The sequence below is a fragment of the Pan troglodytes genome, chromosome 13, assembly GCF_028858775.2.
Source record: "Pan troglodytes isolate AG18354 chromosome 13, NHGRI_mPanTro3-v2.0_pri, whole genome shotgun sequence".
NCBI lineage: Eukaryota > Metazoa > Chordata > Mammalia > Primates > Hominidae > Pan > Pan troglodytes.
The window spans coordinates 118,672,211-118,688,982 of record NC_072411.2 but is presented as its reverse complement, the minus strand read 5'-3'; the positions used below and the strand labels follow the sequence as shown (position 1 = coordinate 118,688,982).

The 16,772-nt window shown below is 44.8% G+C and overlaps 1 protein-coding gene across 16 annotated transcripts in view; it reads right to left on the bottom strand.

Moving 5' to 3' along the window:
• The window catches only part of SMARCAL1 (SWI/SNF related, matrix associated, actin dependent regulator of chromatin, subfamily a like 1), a 71,004-nt gene extending 56,502 nt beyond the window's left edge, over nucleotides 1-14,502 (bottom strand). For 2 of the 16 annotated variants that reach the window (XR_010149877.1, XM_009444242.5), the window contains exons 1-6: nucleotides 14,101-14,400; nucleotides 12,942-12,978; nucleotides 11,319-12,187; nucleotides 10,526-10,576; nucleotides 6,305-6,538; nucleotides 3,140-3,190 (exon numbers count right to left, since the gene is read on the bottom strand). Coding sequence is in view for 13 of the 16 variants with exons in the window: in XM_009444242.5 (XP_009442517.1) it covers nucleotides 3,140-3,190; nucleotides 6,305-6,538; nucleotides 10,526-10,576; nucleotides 11,319-12,129 (1,147 nt within the window). In the remaining 3 variants the exon portion in view is untranslated. Of the gene's footprint in view, nucleotides 1-3,139; nucleotides 3,191-6,304; nucleotides 6,539-10,525; nucleotides 10,577-11,318; nucleotides 12,188-12,941; nucleotides 12,979-14,036 lie in introns of all 16 variants that reach the window. The other 14 variants (XM_001153008.7, XM_063790742.1, XM_063790738.1 and 11 more) reach the window with 12 other exon arrangements.
• Between the last annotated feature and the right edge of the window lie 2,270 nt (nucleotides 14,503-16,772).

The window sequence follows — 16,772 nt, the reverse complement described above, 5'->3', positions numbered from 1 at the left end:
GGTCATCGATCTAATTTCACTCATGAGGAAGGAGAGCATGGGGTGAGGAAGGAGGTGCGCATTCCCCAGGTTCACAGTACTGGCGGAGAAATCAGAACTAAATTGGAACTGGGCTCTATTCTCACTGCTTCCCCTCCCAGCTTCTTAGTTTAGCTGGCTTCTAAATTCCATAATGGGTCATTTTACAAAGGCAGATGGCAATTTTACTCTTATTTCTGTCACTGACTTTACTGTAACCTTGCAATGCTCCCAGTAAGGAAAGCCACTGTTTCCCTTCTCTGGGCCCAACCTTTTCTCAGTCTTATCTTCCGTGAGACACTGTCATGATGAGATAGCAGGTAAAAACTCTAAATCTAGAATCTTCACTCAGGATCCATGGAATCATCTTTATCAAGTGCAAAATCTTATTTGTGGCCATTATATGCATTTTTTTTCTGGGTGAAGAATCCATTCTTTTCATCAGATATTTCAAGGAGTCTGTTGTCTGCAAAAAATCAGGAACCACTCTACAATGCTATGTGAGTCACAAGTCATGGTTTTTCAACACTACATTTATCTACTAATGCTGTAAATGTCCTTTTTGTCGTTCCATAAAAGTCAAAGACTTTATAGCTAACATGTGTGTGTTTCCTGGTTGAAAGACAAAAGCGAGAAGGAAAGAACTCACTTCTATTTTTCTTAAAAAATTCAGCTTTTGTGGCTGGGCACGGTGGCTCACGCCTGTAATCCCAGCACTTTGGGAGGCCAAGGTGGGAGGATCACTTGAGGCCAGGAGTTTAAGACCAGCCTGGCCAACATGGCAAAACCCCATCTCTACTAAAAATACAAAAATTAGCCGGCCATGGGGATATGCGCCTATAATTCCAGCTGATAACAGCAGGAGGCAGACAACTTCCTAGGCAGACAGGGGTGGGCCCACAGTGAAACCCAACCTTTAAGCCAAAGACAGACTGAAACCTGAAAACCAGGCTGTCAGTTCCAGGTGGAGTCCACAACCCAGAATAAGAACTGCCTCAATGCCTTTTAGCCAATTGAATGGTGCTTTTTCCAGGCCTGCCTATGGACCAATCAGCACACACACCCCCATTCTGAGCCCATAAAAACCCTGGACTCAGCCACACGTTGGGACTACCCACTTTGGGTCCCCTCTCCACTAAGAGCTGTTCTGTTGCTCAATAAAACCCTTCTCTGCCTTGCTCACTCTCCAGTTGTTCATGTAACCTCATTCTTCTTGGACGCAGGACAAGAATCTGGGACCCGCTGAATGGCAGGTGAGAAAAGGGCTATAACACATTCCTGGTCTGCTCGCCAAGCTGCAGGCAGTGACATGCTCCTGTTTGCCGAACCACAGGAGTGAAGAGTGGCAACCTTTCTGGGAGCCCAGACCTTGGGACTCCCTCAGCCAGAGCTGTAACATGCTGTAACACCCCCTTGGGGCTCCATGGTTGCTGGTGTCTTCAAGTTTTCAGGCACCAGCACATTCCCATCATCCAGATGCTGGTGCCCAAGGCAGAAGCTGCTTGTGGTATGCCTAGTCCAGCTGCAGCCTCATACAGAGCTGGTGCCTGTGCCACAGTCTGGAGCTGCCCGCTCTGCTGCGCCAGACTCTACACTCACTTGCTCACAAACCCTCTGCTGCTCCATGCCTAGCTCACCCTCAGTGGGTGTGGAATCTGGACTGGTAGCATGAGCCGAGCGCAGCCTGCCAGGTCGAGTGGGCAGAGCAAGCCCAGTGGCGAGCCCAGCTGGCAAAGTGGCACCAAAAGGATTCTGTGTATAGCTACTTGGGAGGCTGAGACAGGACAATCGCTTGAGCCTGGGAGGCAGAGGTTGCAGTGAGCTGAGATCATGCCACTGCACTCCAGCCTGGGTGACAGTGAGACCCTGTCTCAAAAAGAAAAAAAAATTCAGATTTTGCCAAATAATTCCCTCTAAATCACAAGTTCCAAATAGTAGCAGCCAGAGAGTCTCAAGATCACCGTGAGCCATTCTTTCTGCTTCAGCCAGCATTTATTAAGTTACCATCTCATATTCAAACCTAATCATGTAGTTCACAGCAAGTTTTGCTCAAGGAACCAAAGGCTCTTCCTTTATATTTAATTCCTATGTCAGGAGAGCAGATAGAGATTAAAGACCACCGCTTTTTTTACTAAAGGGACAATGGGACCCAGAATGTTTAATTATTTACCCAATGTCACATCATAAGTCACATAAGAAGGAGACAAAAGGAAGGAACCCAGTTTTTCCCTCACATTGAAGCCCTAGCCTGCCAGGGAAGATGGCCAATGACTCAGAGCTCCCAGGGTTGGCTCGTGTCTGTCCTGGCCTGATTGGTACCCACAAATGACTCCTTCCTTGGTTTGGGAGGCCCAACAGGCCGTCAGGATTAGGAGAAAAGCAGAGGAACATAAGCCATGCTAGCTGCAAACCCAATGCAGAATTGTTACAGCCAGATAGATAAGGGACTGGTATTCTGGTACAGTCTGAGATATGACCATATTTCCTTTTTCCAGGCATATTAGAATTTATTGCCCCATCTAAGCAAAACACAGAGAAGAAAAATGATAAACCCAAACTGGCTTCCTCTTCTTGCACTTATGCTATTTGTACACATATCCCTTTTCCTTGGTCAGTCTGTAAAGCGCTTGTTAAAATGCCTAAGTCCCTGGCCTTGACTTCTGCCTCAAACAGAACTCTATTATGAAGTCCATTCCCAGTGATACTCTCCTATCTTTCTTGATCATCCCAGTTCTAGAAGTACACTGAGAGCCTATTCTTAGAAGTAATCTATGGTCACTTCCACCTAAGCTAAGCAATCCTAGCTCACTTCTGATTCCTAAAGTCTATGTACCCACGCTTCTAGCACTTCTATGACAGCAGGAAGGTTTCACAGGCCTGGGAAATTTCACTACTGCCACCTCACCCTTATGACAGAAGAGGCCCGGCATTTGTCTGGGCTGTCATAAAGCCAACATCTCAGTGGATGTGGACAAGGCTGCATCCTCACCTTTACTTACCCTGTACTCAAGCATCCCACCACAGCAAAGGGAGAAGATTCTTCAAAAATACATCAAATTTAAGGTGAATTATTAAAGCTTAACAATAGCATGATATAAAACAAGTAAGGAAGGCTTCTCACTTAGTTTACTGTGCTCTTCTAAGAGAAAGCTCCACTTCCTGGTCTTGACATCTGCAATGACAAGAAATAAATAAGCAAATAGGACACCCTGCCCTTCTGCTACGTGATCACACTTACTCATTTATTCCTTGATTTCATAAACTTCCATTAAGCTTAGACAATGTGGCAGCTGGTCCTGCACCTAGCACTGCGGATACAGAAATTAGGAGAGTACTTTCCCTGGAGGCTTCCCCAGTATACTGGGAGGAAAAAGAGGCAGAGATGCTGACAACACTGGGTTGTAAGGGTTGTGATAAAAGGTGCCACAGGATACATGGCTGGGGAGGGTCTAGCAGGTCAGAAATGCCCTGAGTGACAGGGGTGGTAACTGTAGCTCACACCTAAGCAGCATTCGCATTCAGCCCGGCACTGTGCCAACACTCAGTGGCACCCTCTCATCTGCCCCTCCCAAGTCTGTAAGGTGGGCTGTTGTTAACTCCATTTTACACATGGGAAACAAGTTGCATGTGGTCAGTGGTCAAACTGCCAAAGTTTCAATTTTGGCTCTGCCTCTTGCTAGCTATGTCACCTTGGGCAAGTCACTGTAACACCTCTCCCTCAGTTTCCACATCTGAAAAATACAGATACTACAACCCCTACCTCACGGGTTACTGTGAGGATTACATGAAATTAAAGGAAAATGCTTATAAAAGTATGACTGGAAAACAATGAGCACCCCAAAAGCCAGTTATTATGAATTATTGTTAGTGGGATTATTACATCATCTGCTAATCAGCATAGTGTAGTATAAATTACACACAACATCAACTAAGAAAGGTGAGCATCTTTCTACCCAATGGTGGCTGATTCTTTAAATAGAGGAATTTCTCTACTAATCTATCTTTTGAAAAATCAAGAAAGCTTGGTCTCAGTAAATGCTATCTGGGCAGCAAAAGTTCATTCTTCACTGTATGATTCCTTCAAAAGCAAGGTGGTCAGAAAAAGGCATCATGGACACAGAGTCAGTTTCAGGAAAAAGCGAGGTCGTCCAGGTACAACCTGATGGAAGGAACAAAGCAGACAGACTAATTGTAAATGCAGAACTAGAAGGGGAAGGCCCTTTCTGACAACTTGATTCTCACAGTGGCACAGCAGCAAACAGGAAAAGATGTGAACAACAGCTAAGGCAAAGGAACCAATCACGGTTTTTGGACACCTGGGTGTGAGCAGGATCAGTATCCATACCTTCATGGTACCCACTCCCAGAATGCAGACCATGTCAGGAGTGTGATCTCACAGGCTGGTGATAGACACATATCACTGTATTTGCATTTTTTATTTTTGAGATTGTCACCCAGGCTGGAGTGCAGTGGTGCGATCTAGGCTCACTGCAACCTCTGCATCCCAGGCTCAAGCGATTCTCCTGCCTCAGCCTCCTGAGTAGTTGGGATTACAGGATGGCACCACCATGCCTGGCTAGTTTTTGTATTTTTAGTAGACAGGGTTTCACCATGTTGGCCAGGCTGGTCTCGAACTCCTGTGACCTCAGGTGATCTACTCACCTTGGCCTCCCAAACTGCTGGGATTACAGGCCACCACATCCGGCCCGTAGTTGCCTTTTAAGGGCCACCCCAAGCTGAAGCCAAACACCTGAGGGGGCAGGAAAGGCAAAGGATCTAGACTGTCGTGGAGCAGCTCATCTCACGACCTGCCTGGGCCTCGCACAACTCCCCTGTGCCCTGCTCACCCGTCTGCCCTCATCAGTCCAAACTGCATCCATCTAAGGATGATGACGTAGCAACCAGCATCAGCCTCCTCCGGAACCCAAACCCTGATGAAAGCTCTTGTTAAGCAAGCAATTCTAGAGGCTTCTTCCAGGACGATGCTTGAATGTGAGGTCTCAAAGGCATGAGGTTTTAAGTATTTGAGTTCTACTTGATTAAGAACAAGATTAAACCAATTCAAGAATGGGGAAACACTGATCCATAAAAACTACATAGTTTTTAAAAAACAATGTGGCCCAAGCTGAGAATGACACCCAGGAGTCTAGAATCTATAGCTGCTTCTCCCCTATTCTGAAGGGGGAGCTTTTGAAGAACCTCATGAAAAAATAAAGCAAAATGGCCAGGCACGGTGGCTCATGCCTGTAATTAATCCCAGCATTTTGGGAGGCCAAGGTGGGTGAAGAAGTTCGAGACCAGCCTGGCCAACATGATGAAACCTTACTTCTACTAAAAATACAAAAATTAGCCCAGTGTGGTGGCAGGTGCCTGTAGTCCCTGCTACTCGGGAGGCTGAGGCAGGAAAATCACTTGAACCCAGGAGGCAGAGGTTGTGGTGAGCCAAGATTGCGCCACTGCACTCCAGCCTGGGCAACAGAGTGAAACTCCATCTCAAAAATAAATAAAATAAAATAAAATACAGCAAAACTATTCTGTTGTGGCCAGTAGATTTCAAGACTGGCTTATAATTAGGCTTATCTGAAGATTAAAAAAACCAAAACAAACAAAAAACACCCCGACAATGTCCAAGCCCCACCTCTGACAAAATAAACAACATCTCTGGGTAAGAACCAGGCATCGGTGCTTTCGAAGTGGCCCCGTGATGCTGATGGGCAGGCCGAGAGCAGAACTACCAGCATTTTCAAACTGTGGCACCATCACCAGCAGCAGCACCAGCTCAGGGAACTTGTGAGAAATGCAAAATTTTGGCTCCATGCTCAAGTTCCAGAATCAGAAACTCCAGTAGTGGGGCCCAGCTAGCTGCGTTTTAACAACCCCTGCAGGCAGTTCCCTGCATGCTCAAGTTTGAAAACCACTAAGTTTGCATATGGAAAAGCATTTATTTTTATGGCAACCACCTGTTTTTCTGCTCTGCAAAGGCCAAAATAAAAACAGATGGGTTTTAAATGGCTGAAGCAGGAATTTACCTGCTTCTACCAAGAAGATATTGACCAGGGGGAAATTATGAGGTCTTCTCTTTGGGAGGCCTTATGACAAAACAGCCACCACTGTATGTTTACTATCTGGAACAATTAACGTGTCATCTTTCTATAGGAAGAGGAGCAGAACAGGAAGTCTTTCCCAAGAAAGTAATTTTTGAATATTCAAGGTAGAGAAAAACACCTTATGTTGAGATCACAGACCACTACACATTCTGGGAATCAGACAAAGACAAATTACTTGCCATATCTTCTGGAATCCATCTGTTTAAAAAGCGCAATAAGGTCCTGTGAATAACTGATGTCTGCCTCGAAGTAGGCCCTGGAGATGAGCATGCATCGCCCTTTGACAAACGAAAGGGATGGAGCTGATGGAAGGCCGGCCTGTCCCTCACTGCTGGTGGAGGGTGACTCGCTGCTGCCATAGGCCCATTCCAGAGGCTGCAGGTTGACCGTGGGGAGGCTCTGGGCTGCTTTCACTGCCAAAGAAGAAGAATCGAACAGAAGTGATAAAGCAGGGGACTATGATGTGGCTTTGAAATACAGGCAAGGGAAGAGGGAGAAAGTGGGGAAGGGACATGGTCAAGAGGCACTAGGTTTGGCAGGAAGGCAAGAAAAGGCACTGTTAGATTAGGAAGACTTGAAAGTGTTTTTTAGTTGGGGCTTTGGGAATTTCAATATTTGCTGAATGTAACTTTCCATCTCCTTAAGTTTTTCTTTTTTTTTTTTTTTTTTTTGAGACGGGGTCTTGCTCTGTCACCTAGGCTGGAGTGCAGTGCCATGATCATGGCTCACTGCAGCCTCAACCTCCCTGGCTCAAGCTATCCTCCACCTCAGACTCCCCAGTAGCTGGGACTACAGGTGTGCACCACCACATGCGGTTAGTTTTCGTATTTTTTGTAGAGACAGGGTTTTGCTATGTTGCCCAGGCTGGTATCAAATCCCTAAGCTCAAACCATCTACCCACCTTAGCCTCCCGAAGTGCTGGTATTACAGGCATGAGGCACCATACCTGGCCTCCCTACATTTTTCACATCAAAACATTTAAAATTCAGAAATTAACAAGGGGAAGAGGAAGCTCGCCAGGATGAATAAACTTATTAGATAATTTCTGGCACGGTGTTGGAGAAGCCACTGAAGTCAGCACACCACAAATCACCCAGTTAAGCCCACTCCTAGGTCGCTACTCTGTCTACTGCTCAGAGAACAAAGGAGTGAGGACCAGGATCACCAGGTCACAAACACACAGTTCTGAACATTATTTCATCTACTACAGATGCATTTTATAATGAACAAATTCAGCTGTGTAACACTAAGCTGTCAACAGACACACACTGGAGTGAAAGGAAAAAAACCCTGAGTAAAGAAATATAAAAAGAACCCATGCTTTAAAAAAGTACTAAGACCACAAAAGAAGAGGGTAGAGATGTAGCCAATTCAAAACAGGAGGAAAAAGACTAAGAAACATTTGAAGAAATGTTCACCTTCACAAATAATCAGAAAAATAAGATACTTTTTTACTTCTCAAACTTGCAGGATGAGAAACAATTAGACATCCATATTGCTAGTTGGGAATAAAACCTGCTGGAAAACAATTTGGCAATTATAGCAAGAGCTCTAAGAATAATGATTCAACTTCTGGGAATCTATCCCAACTACCAGTTGAAAATACAGACAAAAACTTAGGTACGAAGGTGTTCCTCTACAGCTTTAAAACTGGAAAAACTGGCAGCCAATTAAAATCAAGCAGGAAAAAATAAACAACAGCAATTTAAGCAATGTATGACACATTCATAAGACAGAATGTTATACAGCTATCAAAATTTATTTTGTATTAAAAATTCTGGAAAAGACAAAAGTAGTTCAACAACACGAAACCATTTCTTGAAGGTCAAAATGGCCCATTATGATAATGGACACATTTTCATCACTTAGAATTAACTGTTAACATTCAGTAAAGTAAATATGCTTTATGCTGGAGTATTAAATTAAAAGGGCAAAGTACAAATTATATGCATATATAAAACTTTATATTTTAACGCATAGAAAAAAGGCTGGAGGGAATGAAACCAAAATGTTAATAATGGTTAGTTGAGTGGGGAGATTACGGGGGATAGTTTTTCTTCTTCACACGTCAAAATATGTTCTACAGTGAGTATGTGGTAGGGTTAATGAAGCCAAATCCAGAGATATACCTAAAGCAAAATGACAGAAAGACTGACACAGAGACAATTTTATATGTTATACCAATAAAAAGCCAATCATGACACACAATCATGAACCTATCTGAAACTTAGAAATACAAGGAGAAATTCACAAATCCATAATTATGGCAAGGAATTTCAAGGTTTATCTCAGCAGGCAAAAGCTCAAGTGTGTAACACATTGGTAAAGATGCAGAGGAGCCAAACAATTAGAAAAATTCATCTAAAAGCTATATGGAGAATTTTTTTTCTCTTCTATGAGCTTCATTGAGAAGTATATATGGAGAATTTTGTATCCAATAAACATGGTTTTCAAAACATGTGGAGCATTACACAAAGCAATGATAGTCGGGCACAGTGTCTCACATCTATAATCCCAACAGTTTTAGAGGCTGAGGCAGGTAGATCACCTGAGGTCAGGGGTTCAAGACTAGCCTGGCCAACATGGAGGAAGCCCCATCTCTACTAAAAATATAAAAATTAGCCAGGCATGGTGGTACACGCCTGAAATCCCAGCTACTCAGGAGGCTGAGGCAGGAGAATCACTTGAACCCGGAAGCCAGAGGTTGCAGGGAGCCAAGATCGCACCACCGCACTCCAGCCTGGGCGACAGAGTGAGATTCTGTCTCAAAAAAAAAAGTAACGATATCACACAAAAAACCTAAATGAATCTGCAAAAGCAGGAGTCATCTAAGTCACCATGCACCGTGGTCAGAACAAGAGTAAAAAGACAAAACAACCGCAACAGGGGAAACCACTGGTTTAAAATCACCAGCAATGAGAATACCAGGTGTCAAAATCTGCAATCTTTATCCAGAGCCTTGGGTCTCCCCGTTCCAACACCAAATAAATCGATTAAAAAATGAGCCCTCGCTAGACGGAGCTAGCAGCAGCAGCGTTATGGGTTGAATTGTGTCCCTCCAAAATTCATGTTAAACACACAGCACAGGACCTCAGAATGTGATTGTATATGGAGATAAGGCCTTTAAAGAGGTTAATAAGTTGAATGAGGTCACCAAGGTGGGCGATAATCCAATGACTGGTGTTCTTCTAAGAAAAGGGAGAGACCCTAGGGATTTGCACACACAAAGGAAAATCCACACAAGGACACAGAGAGAAGACAGCCACCTGCAGGGCATGGAGAGAGGCCTCTGAAGAAACCAACCCTACCTATCTCAGGCTTCCAGCCTCCAGGACTGTAAAAAATAAATTTGTATTGTTTAAGCCACCCAGTCAGTGGTACTTCGTCACGGCAGCCCTCGCAAACTAACAACACTAGCAGCTACCAAAGAAAGATATCGCCTAATGTACACATTTCAAGAACTGGAGGCCAAGGAGAAAACCAGGAAATTCTGCAGGGAGCTGTCCCATCACTGGCCCAAACCACCTTTCCCAGAGACTGTACTGGTGCCTCCAGATAATCCTACCTCATACCCCAAATCTGCAAAGTGACCTAAGCATACATCCTTATCTTTTCCCTTCTTAAGCTGGGGGGAGGAAGAGAGGGTGTAGAAATGGCAGCTGGGGGAGAAGAGTAAAATAAATGGAAGATGAAAACACAAAGCTGACGCTTTGACACAGGTGTGCAAGCTCCATGTACCAGGATCAAGTGACAAAAACTTTAGTGTATGACAGTTTTCTCAGAAGACAGAGGGACGTAACCAGGTGCTGACTATGACCAGACACTGCATTAGCTGGAACTTGCCTGGCCAATGCCCCCTCCTTGCATTTTTGAGTAGTTAGCTGCACAGAGAGTACTCTGAGGATCTGTGCTGTTTGCTGAACTGTTACCTTCCTGGGAGCAGGGGCTGGCAGGCTGCCTGAGCTGCCTGTCACCGCCGGGGCCAGCATAGTCTGGTGGGAATGTGTAGTCTGAAGTCAGACTGTCAGGGTTTGAATCCCAGTTGTACAACTTATTGGCTATGTGACCCTGTGTTACTGACTCATCCTCCCTGGGCCTCAGTTTCCCCATCTGTAAAAAAGTCATTATTAAGGAATAAAAGTCAGCATAAGGGGCTTAGAATAGCCTAATGCATAGCAAGCATCATTTAGTGCTAGCTTTTGTTAATACTACCAACGGCCTTCACCCACAGAGCTGCCTCATTAGGCTAGACAGAGTGGGAAGGAGTGTGGGGGGGTGCCCTGAAAGGGTTTTCACCACCTGTAAAGCCATGCACACCATAAGCTAGACTACATGTGATACTCTAAAGATTTTCAGCGCCAGTGTCACCCTCCATGAGAGACAACCATGTGTCTACTTACTCAAGGCACTATAGTCATTCATGCTGAAGTTCCACGTCTTGGTGTCAGGATCTGAAACAAAACAGAGGGCTGATGACTGTTGACAATTTGTACTTAGGCACTCAACACAAGCTTGTCTTCTAAATGAATGAATGAAGGATGCCAAGTTCAAAACAGCTGACCAGCAAGCCCCCACTGATCTATAAAAATCTCTGTAGAGGACAAAGAGTAAATATAGATAATTCTTTTATTCCATGTAGTGGAAACCAACTCAGGCCCTGGGAAGTTATGAACTTCACCTAAGAGGACTGGGGGCAGAGTAAGGACTAGAATCCAAGTTCTCCAGGTCATAGTGTGGTCAGGCAAAGCAGTATGAGGAGTAATGGCTCTGGCCTGTAATTGAGTTAGTCACATCCTGACGCTGCCTTTCCAGACCAATGAAACTGGGCCTGTCACTTAATCTTGCTGAGCCAGTTCCATCGCCTTAAAAACTAAAATAACATCTACTTATTTCAAAAAAACTGCTGTTCAGCTTAAGTGCTACAATGCATATAAAGCACCTGGCAGAGGAAGCGTCTTCTCAGTAACATTCAACTGTTCTCCAGATGGCCATGTGACAACCATCAAGTTTAGCAGCTGTTTGAGGGAATGACTATTATGAAGGGAAACAAGCTAAAATTGAAAAATTTTTAACAACTGGATGGACAGCATGTGCCAATGCACTCTCTTAATATTTATGAGAAACTGTTAGATTAAAAGAGACTCCAAAAATAAGAAAAAAAAAAAAAAAACAGCTGAAGAACGAAGACATTACCATAATTCTTGCTGGGCAGGGTCTTAAACACTGCAATGAGTTCCGCATTGTACCCAATCAACACCTGGAAACGATCGCCGTTCCTTACGCACTTTCCCTTCTGAGAGTTCACTCCTTTTTGGACTGAGGACCCTGACTTCTGTTGGAGTCTTCCTTCTGTCCTGGGCGTTACACTCTCTGAGCTAGAATGGATGTAAGAAATGTTCTGCCCCGAAGGGGAGGCTTTTGCTGTCTTGGCCTCTAACTTAGCATCCCTGGGAGGCTGTCCAGAGGAATGAGCTGGTGTCTCTTGGGAACTCTTTGGTTTGGCCAGAGGCTTATGAGTTGGGTTAGCAAAGGGTGTGAACCTGATCTCAGGTGAAGCCTGAGCATGACCTTGACCTAACTCATAACTCAAGAGCTGTTGTTTAGGGACCTCTGGAGGACTTTGTGCCAAGGGAGGAGAGATTCCAGTGAGAGCCATTTGACTACGTGGACTGTGGCCTGGGCAGGCTGTGGGCATTTCTTCTGGCTTTTTCCATATTCCCTTTGCCTGAAAACTGTGGGAATCATGAGGTCTTTGGTCAGCATTAGATGAGCTACTGAGATTCTGTTGCTTGAAAATGACACCATGGCTCACTGGCTTACAAGACTCCCTTGGGAAATTTTGGGATGGGCCTTGCTTGGCCTGGAATGGGTTGCCAGCAATGGAGATGCCCGAGCTAGTCCTCTGATGCTGTTCTGCCAATAACTTCTCAGCTCTGCGGGCCAGAGCCTTTTGTCGATTCTCTTCAATCTTTTTCCTCTGCTCCTCTGTAAGAGGCAAGGACATTTTCACAGAGAAATGCTTATGCAGGAATGTCAACCTTTAATTGGAAAGTTGGCAAAAGCTGTGGAAGAAAGTAAGAAGAATGAAATGAACATTACATGTATTAATTGCCATACTCCAACCATGATTTTAACAAGCTTTTGTCCCAGAAAATGCATAATGAACACAACTAAAGGATGTATTAAAGTTTCTTTTATAATTGCACACACACTGAAACAGTAGGCAGCATATGCTGAAATAAAGACCCTGATCAAAAAGCAAAAAGCAGGTCGGGTGTAATCCCAGCACTTTGGGAAGCTGAGGCAGGTGGATCACTTGAGGTCAGGAGTTTGAGACCAGCCTGGCCAACATGGTGAAACCCCATCTCTACTAAAAATACAAAATTAGCCAGGCGTGGTGGTGCACGCCTGTAATCCCAGCTACTTGGGAGGCTGAGGCAGGAGAATTGCTTGAACCTGGGAGGCAGAGGTTGCAGTAAGCCAAGATCGTGCCACCGCACTCCAGCCTGGGCAACAAGAACAAAACTCTCAAAGAAAAAAAAAAAAGCAAAAAGCAAATCCAAAGCTAAAAAGGCATTTCAGAGGCAATATTTCTCTCCTTCTCACATGGTAACTCACATGGTAACTCAATGGTTCGAAGCACTGCCAAAATGGTGAGTAACTCTTCTGATAACTCACATGGCCCAGCCAAGGTGAGTTATCAGAACCTAAGAAAGTTATGCATTGCAACGTAAATCCATCAGATAATGAGAAAGGTGACATTTTTAACCAGAAAGCATAATAGATTAGACTGAAATAGACCAAACAACCACATACCATGGCGTGACACTTGCTAAAATAGTCTTTTTCCAACCTAGAAGAAGGAAAAAAGCATTAGCCTCCCATAGACTGCACACTGAATTCTCCCCTCACATTCACCCCTTTTTATCATTCCTGGCAAATCAGTCTGCCTGTGGCTCAGTGCAAGCCAGAGCAGCTGGCCTTAGGACCTGACTTCCAAAACACAACACACGGAGCAACTGACTGACTCTCCTGGGAAAATAAGGAGCAGAAAAAAAAAAATTATGTGTTCACTGTGCAAATTAAGATGCTACATAAAGATGTAAACAAAAAAGAATAAAATTACTCTGTAATCTTACCAGCCATCAATAACCACAGTTGAAATTAATAATTTAGAGTATATAGTTCGGATTTTTTTCATCCATAACAAAATGGCACATATTTAGGAGATATAAGAATTTATTATAAAGTAGGATCATTGTAAACATTCCATATTGCACCCTGATTATTTTTTTCCATGAATTTACCCGGAACATTTATTTTCCTATGAGCTGAGACATGTTTACAATATTTTAGAAGTAGGGGGCAGGACACACCAATTTGTCTGGCTTGGTTCAGACTAAATAGGCTGCATCTAATGTAATGCTATGTAACGGTTAGAATGATGATGTAGGGGTACTCCAGTAGCATTGCTTAGGCCTCTGGGCAGCTATAGGGTTCAAAGGCTTCCTTCCCTGCTGGGGCTCCCTTTGGCCAGAACCCAACCCCCCTCCCCCCTCCCCCACCACGAAGTATCTATCCCCGGAGAACTTCCACCTTCTCCAACCATTAGCAGTTAGGAAGGGGTGAAGAGGTTAGGAAAAGGTTTTGCAGGTGCACAGCAGAAGCCCTCAGTCTCTCTGGGTAACACACTCCTGCCTAAGTTTCCAACCAGGGATCTCCTGCACCTCCAAACTCCCCAGATCCCAGGCCTGGTAAGCTGTCTCCACTAACCAGAGAGACTCGGCCATAAGACCCACTGATCAGCCCCAAACCATAAATCCATTCCGCCACATGGACGCCCCTCTTCCCCTCTAGGCAGCGACCTCTGCCCCCCGCCCCCCACGCCCCGCATTTCGGGGCGAGCCTCACCCAGCCTCAAGGTAAGCGGGCGCCACGCCCCACTCCCACCCCTACGATCTCCACTTGGATTCACCCTTCCCATTGGCCCACTTCCTCCTCCAGGCTGGCATTGGTCTCGTCCGCCTCCGCCGCCTTCCTGCCAGTCTACCACTTTCTCACCCAGGGAGGCCTAGAACGCGAGCCGCATTCGCCCCCGGCCCTGACCCCAGGCGCGACTGCAGAGCCTCCCGAGCAGGACCGGTCTTCCGAGTGGACGGTTAGGCCACGGGTATTCAAGCGCTGCGAGTTCGCCAGCCTTATTGTAGCGGCCAGGCCTGAAGGGCTCGGCCACCGCTGAACTACATTTCCCAGCAGGCAACGCGGCCGCAGTTTCGCTTCCAAAAGTAAGAATGATGAGACGAGAATGCGAGCGGGGCTGCAGTGTCTTCTGGGATTTGTAGTTCGGGCCGGGAGCCTGGCGAGTAACGGGAGCTGCAACGTCATGGACGGGGCGAAAGTGGTGCACCCTGGAAGTTGTAGTTCTCCAGAGGTTTAGCCAAACACTAGGTCCTGAAAGCCTAGGACGTTGAGGTTTCCAAACCCGGAGTCTGCTGTCTCCAGAGGGCATCCCAGACAGCCATACTAACTTGGCAGCTCTTAATAAAAAGTATCTCCCCGGGGCATCCATTCCTGGTATTGCTATACTTGCCATTTAAGCCCCACCCGCTGCGCCCGGCTGCCATCATCGTCATCATTGTAGTCATCAGTCATTGTGTTTAGCATAAATATGAGTTACCTCATTTAACCGCACTACAACCTATGGAACACATTCTTGTCCCCCTTTTACAGAGGGAAAAACTAAGACAGCTATTTGATAATATTTCTCAAGGCTTTATTAAGCTAGCTTGTGATTCTGATTCCATAGCCCCTCCTCTTGAGAGAAGATTAGTCATGAGACTTAAAGAGTCACTTTACCCCATCCTGAGCACCAACATCCTGAGCCATCCTGAGCACCATTGGTGATAAATATAACATTTCTCTATCAGTGTGCATATGAATGTTGCTATTGTTCTATTTTCAAACATGACTCATTTAAAAACAAACAAGTCTACTAAAGGATTTGAAAAAATGGACCAGACATGCTAAGAAAAAGGAAGTACAGCAATGTGTGTAGTTTGATTTTTTTTTTTTTTAATCCTTACCTGTACATGTATGTAAACTCATAAAGGTCTGGGAAGGAAACTTAAAAAGTCACCAAACTGTTCAGGAGCAGAGTGGCATGAAATACACTTTTCAGCTTTTTAATCTCTATTTTTCAGAATGATTTGAATTTTCTAAAATAATAATGTAGAATTTATGTGACTTTTGAAACAATAAATAATCTCCCTTCTTCCTTCCTTGCTTTTTTTTTTTTTTTTTTTTTTTTTTGAGACAGAGTCTCACTCTGCTGCCTAGACTGAGTGTAGTGGTGTAGTCTTGGCTCACTTCAGCCTCCGACTCCTGGGTTCAAATGATTCCCCTGCCTCAGCCTCCCAAATAGCTGGGATTATGGGTGCATGCCGCCATGCCTGGCTGATTTTTGTAATTTTAGTAGAGACAGAGTTTTACCATGTTGGCCAGGCTGGTCTCGAACTCCTGACCTCAAGTGATCCACCTGCCTCAGCCTCCCAAAGTGCTGGGATTACAGGTGTGAGCCACTGCGCCCGGCCCATTTGTCTTAAATGACAAAGACATTGCCTGTCTTAGGGGATCTGTGTGAGGTTTAGTAGTAGAAAGTATTCAAATCTCAGCTCTACCCCTTTTATTGACCCGACATACCCAGTGATTGTGCCTCCATTTTCTCATCTGTAAAGTAAATGTAGAAAACAATTACCTTGGTAAATCTCCTTGTTAGAATCAAAGCAAGGTATTATGAGGGGAAGTGCTTAGTGAACTGTGAAATCCCAGAACAGGTAAGAGAGGGATGTTGTTATTATTTGAGGTAAATCTCTTATATCGTCCATTTCTCTATACCTAGTGCTCATTTCCTACTGTATAGTGTGAACAGAAACTAGTTAATGAACACCTGTCCCTGCCCTTCCTGTCTCCCAACAGAGTCAGTTAATTTGCTAAGAAAGCTGGGTGCCGTGCACTTGACTCATGCCTGTCACCGATTCATATGACCATCACTTCGCTTTCCTGGGCCTCAGTCGTCTCACCTGTAAAATGATATCCTGCTTTGACATATGCTAAGAGGGCCTGTGGACCAGTGGATCCTCATGTTAGATCCTAGAATTCTTATAGATTCACAGATCTTACCCCAGAAATTCCAATTCAGTAAGTCTGGAATTGAGTTAGAAGATGTGATTACCTTTCTAGCTCTCACATTCTAAAATTCTAAGAATAGGAAATTAAAATATGCCTTTGAGGCTGGGTGTGGTGGCTCATGTCTATAATCCCAGCACTTTGGGAGGCCAAGGCGGGCAGATCACCTGAGGTCAGGAGTTCGAGACTAGCCTAGCCAATATGGTGAAACCCCATCTCTACAAAACCCCATCTAATACAAAAAGTAGCTGGGCATGGTGGTGCATGCCTGTAATTCCAGCTACTCAGGAGGCTGAGGCAGGAGAATCGCTTGAACCCTGGAGGTGGAGGTTGCAGTGAGCTGAGATCATGCCATTGCACTTCAGCCTGGGCAACAAGAGTGAAACTCCATCTCAACAACAACAAAAAATGCATTTGGGGGGAATAATCATCTTCAGAAAGTAAACTAATTAGATCCCACTC